The sequence below is a fragment of the Ananas comosus genome, linkage group 2 (assembly GCF_001540865.1).
Source record: "Ananas comosus cultivar F153 linkage group 2, ASM154086v1, whole genome shotgun sequence".
In the NCBI taxonomy this organism is placed as follows: Eukaryota; Viridiplantae; Streptophyta; class Magnoliopsida; order Poales; family Bromeliaceae; genus Ananas; species Ananas comosus.
Window position 1 is genome coordinate 11,560,500 of NC_033622.1, and position 4,534 is coordinate 11,565,033.

General features: G+C 37.2%; 1 protein-coding gene across 1 annotated transcript; it reads left to right on the plus strand.

Annotated features, from left to right (window-relative positions):
* Positions 1,730-2,895, plus strand: LOC109724892 (zinc finger protein 8). The gene has a single exon (XM_020253872.1). The coding sequence runs from the start codon at positions 1,740-1,742 to the stop codon at positions 2,655-2,657; it is 918 nt and encodes a 305-aa protein (XP_020109461.1). The 5' UTR covers positions 1,730-1,739; the 3' UTR covers positions 2,658-2,895.

A 4,534-nucleotide genomic window follows, 5' to 3' on the forward strand; every position in this document is an offset into this window, starting at 1 on the left:
CAAGAAATGATGACCCCTTAATTAGCTAGCTTGTTAGATTAAACTAGAGCTTCGATCTGCATTAGTGTTTTAATTTTTTTTTCTTTTTTTGAGTTGTTGAAGAATAGTTTATATATATATATATATATATATATATATAGAGTATGGCTACTATACTCTTATGAGTATATAGAGCTCTTCGTACTCATAAGTTGTTTTCGATATTGGCATTTTCGAATCGACGATGTCATTTTCGAATCGACGATCCACACCATTAAACATGATCTAGAGTATTTAAAACTTCTAGAAAATAAATTTCGTAATTTTTCGAAATTATTATAAAGTCCATCAAGTAGGTATAAAATGAACGGTTAAAATCGAACGACATCCTAAAAATGAATGATCGGATTCTTTAATTTAAGATCGGAATTATTGATCTTTATTTAGGTAGTGAATAGAATTTTCTATCAAAAATTCAATCTATTCCGATTCTTTTTCACCGTTAAACTAGCAAATATCTCATATCGGCCGTTTAAAATTGTCAAGTTTGTGAACTTTTGATCGTAAAGTAAATGATATCGAAAAATTATAAAATTTGATTTTTAAAAATTTTAAATGCTCTAGATAATATTTAACGGTATGGATCGTCGATTCGGAATCTTTATCATCGAGAACAATTTATGAGTACGAAAGCAATCATACTCATAAGAGTATAGTAGCCGAACTATATATATATATATATATATATATATATATATATATATATATATATAGGCTGGGGCTACTATACTCATATGAATNATATATGAAGCTTTTCACTAATTATGCTAGATATTTGATGGGCCAAGTTTGAGATCGTTATTGCAGCAATTTTGAAAGCATCCACATACTCACATCTTTGTTACAATATTTTCTGATAAACTTTTAGAAGATTACAACTCTTAGATTGTTATTGTAGCAATATTTTCTTCTTATTGTTATTGGTGTCAAATTACAACTCTTTGTGACCAAATGATGGAAAAGTAATATATGGAAAAGGAATATAAATTCTGCTTTAATGTTTATATATATATATATATATATATATATATATATATATATATATATAATTTGTCAAATATCTCGTTATTATTTTTTTAATTGTTTAATGAACAAAAAAATTAGATTAACCTTTCAAAATCACAGTAATTTGCAGGGACCACCGTGGGCTAGAATATGTACCATGAAGAATAACGTTGACATGAGAAGAAACTCGGTCAAATTTAGCAATGGTTAAAAAACAATACACAACCATTTCCAATACACACCATATACCTTCCCTTCTCTCAGTAATAATCATGGGGTACATCCCCAGGACCACTTATGCTCTACCCCTTTAAAGAACCCAACACCCATAAAGAATCCACCACACAAACCAATCCTTGTTTAACACAAACACACACACACACACACACACACACATAGAGAGAGAGAGAGAGAGAGAGAGAGAGAGAGAGAGAGAAGAAAAGATGGACACAGAGACAGAGATGGTTTGTGATGGAGGTGATGGTATTCATCAAGAAGCAGCTGCAGTGGAAACAGCACCATGCAACAGCTTATAACTAGTACTTACAATTACTACTACTTTGTTTTAGGAAGCCAAAAGCCANCTTATTTCTCTCTTCTCCTCTCTCCCCTATAACTCTTACTTGTACTTGGTCGGCCTGCAGCTCAGAGTCCTCCGTTCTTTGCTCTCGGCATAGAGAGGGGGTCGAGCCGCCATGAGCGAGCCGGAGACGCACGACTTCATGAGCGTCAGCGTCGACTCCTTCTCCCAGCTCCCCTTCATCCGGCCCACCCCCGCCCGCGACAAGCCCTCGAACGCGAACGCCTCCTCCTCCCCCACCGCCATCCGCCTCTTCGGCTTCGACTTCCCCCACGACCCCAATTCTTCCGCCGAGGAGCCCTCCAACGTCAAAGAAACCCCCACCTCCACATCTAACACTAACATGAGCAACAACAACAGCAACAGTAATAATAATAATAATAATAGTAACGCCGCGGGCGGTGGGGGCAGCAGCGACGGCACCGCAGGGCGGAAATTCGAGTGCCACTACTGCTGCCGCAACTTCCCGACGTCGCAGGCGCTCGGCGGGCACCAGAACGCGCACAAGCGCGAGCGCCAGCACGCGAAGCGGGCTCACCTCCAGTCGGCGATGGCCGCGCACCACCACCACGCCGCCATGCTCGCCGATGGAGGGGCCCACGTCTACGGCCTCATCAACTACCACCGCCTCGGCTCCGTGCCCTCCGCCGCCCGCTTCGAGCCCCCGCCCCCGCCCCACTACCCTTCATGGACCAGCTCAAACCCTAGCCTGAGCCCCGCCGGGGCCCGGTTCTACAGCGGAATAGGATCCATGGCGCAGCCCATCAATGGCAACCCGCTTCCGGGGCTGTGGCGTGTGCCGAGCCACAGCGGCACCGCAAATTTCAGCACCGCTTATAGAGACCGGTCGGTGGCGGCGGGGCCGCTGCCGTTGTTCGGAGGAGACGATTCGACGAAGGCGGCGGCAGGGGCGGCGGCAGCAGGATGCGGCTCGTCCCCATCTTCGTCATCTTCGTCTTCTTCGACGTCGCAAGAGAGAGGTGGGTATGGATCCAGCGGTAAGGATAGTGTGAGTTTGGATCTGCATTTGTAATTCGGAGGGCTTCGTTTCGTCGAATTATTATAACAATTTTTTCATCCTATTTCCCATCATAGGGTCCTTTGATGCATGCGAATGAATTGCTCTATAAAAATTATGACTAGTGGCGTTTTCCATGGTTTCAGTAAATCTCTTTATTAATATTTAAGATCAAATTAGAGATTCAGTTCCTTAGGAGCTCCTACCTTGTTCACTAAAACGTAATTAATAACAATTTATGCTAGTTTTATTTGATCGATAATTAAGTTAATGCTCAAAGATTTACTGTGCGCATCATACTCATTTGGTTATTTGAAAAAAAAAAAAGAAGTTGTATTTGCATTCAAAAAAGAAAAGTTGCATAACTTAACAACTTTAATAGAAGCTATATATGATACCTTTTATATATATATATATTTTTCCCTTTTATTCACCAAGAACACTATTGGGGATAACTCGTGAGAATGCGCTTTAATGATGTGTATACATAGGTTTAGCACAAGTAAGATATTATGTAATTAGGCATAAATTGCGTACGTAAATTTGTGATGTTATATGCAAAGATATATATTGAAGCAAATGAAGACATAATTTGTTTCGATTGTGCATCATACAAGGTGTCAAGAATACTATGCAAATCAAGCAGTGATAGAACTGCGCAAATGAAGTTGGATGCAGAATCAATGATAGGAAAAATATAGGACTAGTTTCATACAAATTTTAATTATTTTGATGTAATCTTTGGTACCAATTTAATTTATGAATAAAAGATGTCTCAAGGCCAAATAGTTCATGGGTATATTATGTTATGATCAATCACCACTAGAAAGATATTCAGCTTAATTCCATAATTGTAGAATGAGACAAAGTTTCTAAGCTTGGAGAAAAAAGAGGAATGAAACAAGAGATGTAAATTAATGTCATTTAAATTTGGTGAGGTTTAATGCACATATGCAACATTGTTAACATAAAACATAGAGGAGGCAAAAAATGAGAATAAGTGTGCTTCATACAACAACTTGTAAAATAGGGTTGTTTCCCTGTTTAATCAAAAAAAAAAAAGTGTGCTTCATACAAATTCAACTGATCACAATGGCACCATGAAGATTTTAGTCACAATTAACCTTGTTCAAAAAATCAGTCCTAATTAATATAACATCAGTGTTTGTTATACCTCATGGATTTGAATTTTCATTTGCATAATTTATTCATATTCTGTTCTCCATGCAATAAAATCTTTTTGAGATGACCTGATCTTCTTACATATTAATAAGGGGCATTAATTTTTTATCTATATATATCCATGGACAAAATCTTGCAGAAGGATAAATTGATCTTGCGAATTTTTCTTGAAGAACATAGTTTCATATTCAAAGATATAATTGTTCATTTTTTTTTCTCTTTTTGTTTTAGTTATTTTATGTTTGACATGCATGCTTTCAAAATCCTACTTCAAGTTCTGTAGTTCCAGGTTCCCCCAACAAATGTTGCGAGAAGAATAAATTGATCTTGGTGAATTTTCTTGAAGAAGGTAATTTCACATTTAAAGATATAATTATTCAAAATTTTCTTATTTTTTTTAAATTATTTATGTTTGATATGATTGCTTTAAAACACAACTTCAAGTTTTTTAGTTGCTAGTTTTCCCCAGTAAGATACTGTTGTCCATGCAAAGAGTATTGCTTTAGTTCATATGATATGTAGCAATGTAGAATGTTTCCATGCTCATTTACTGCTCACTGGTTGATTAAACATCTTATTTAACTAATTTAGATTCAAAACTGTGATCAATTTGTTTTGTTTCTGTATATATATATATACTATATAATATATATATATATATTTATAGAGGAGAGAGAGAGAGGAGAGAGAGAGGAAGGATGAGAGAGAGA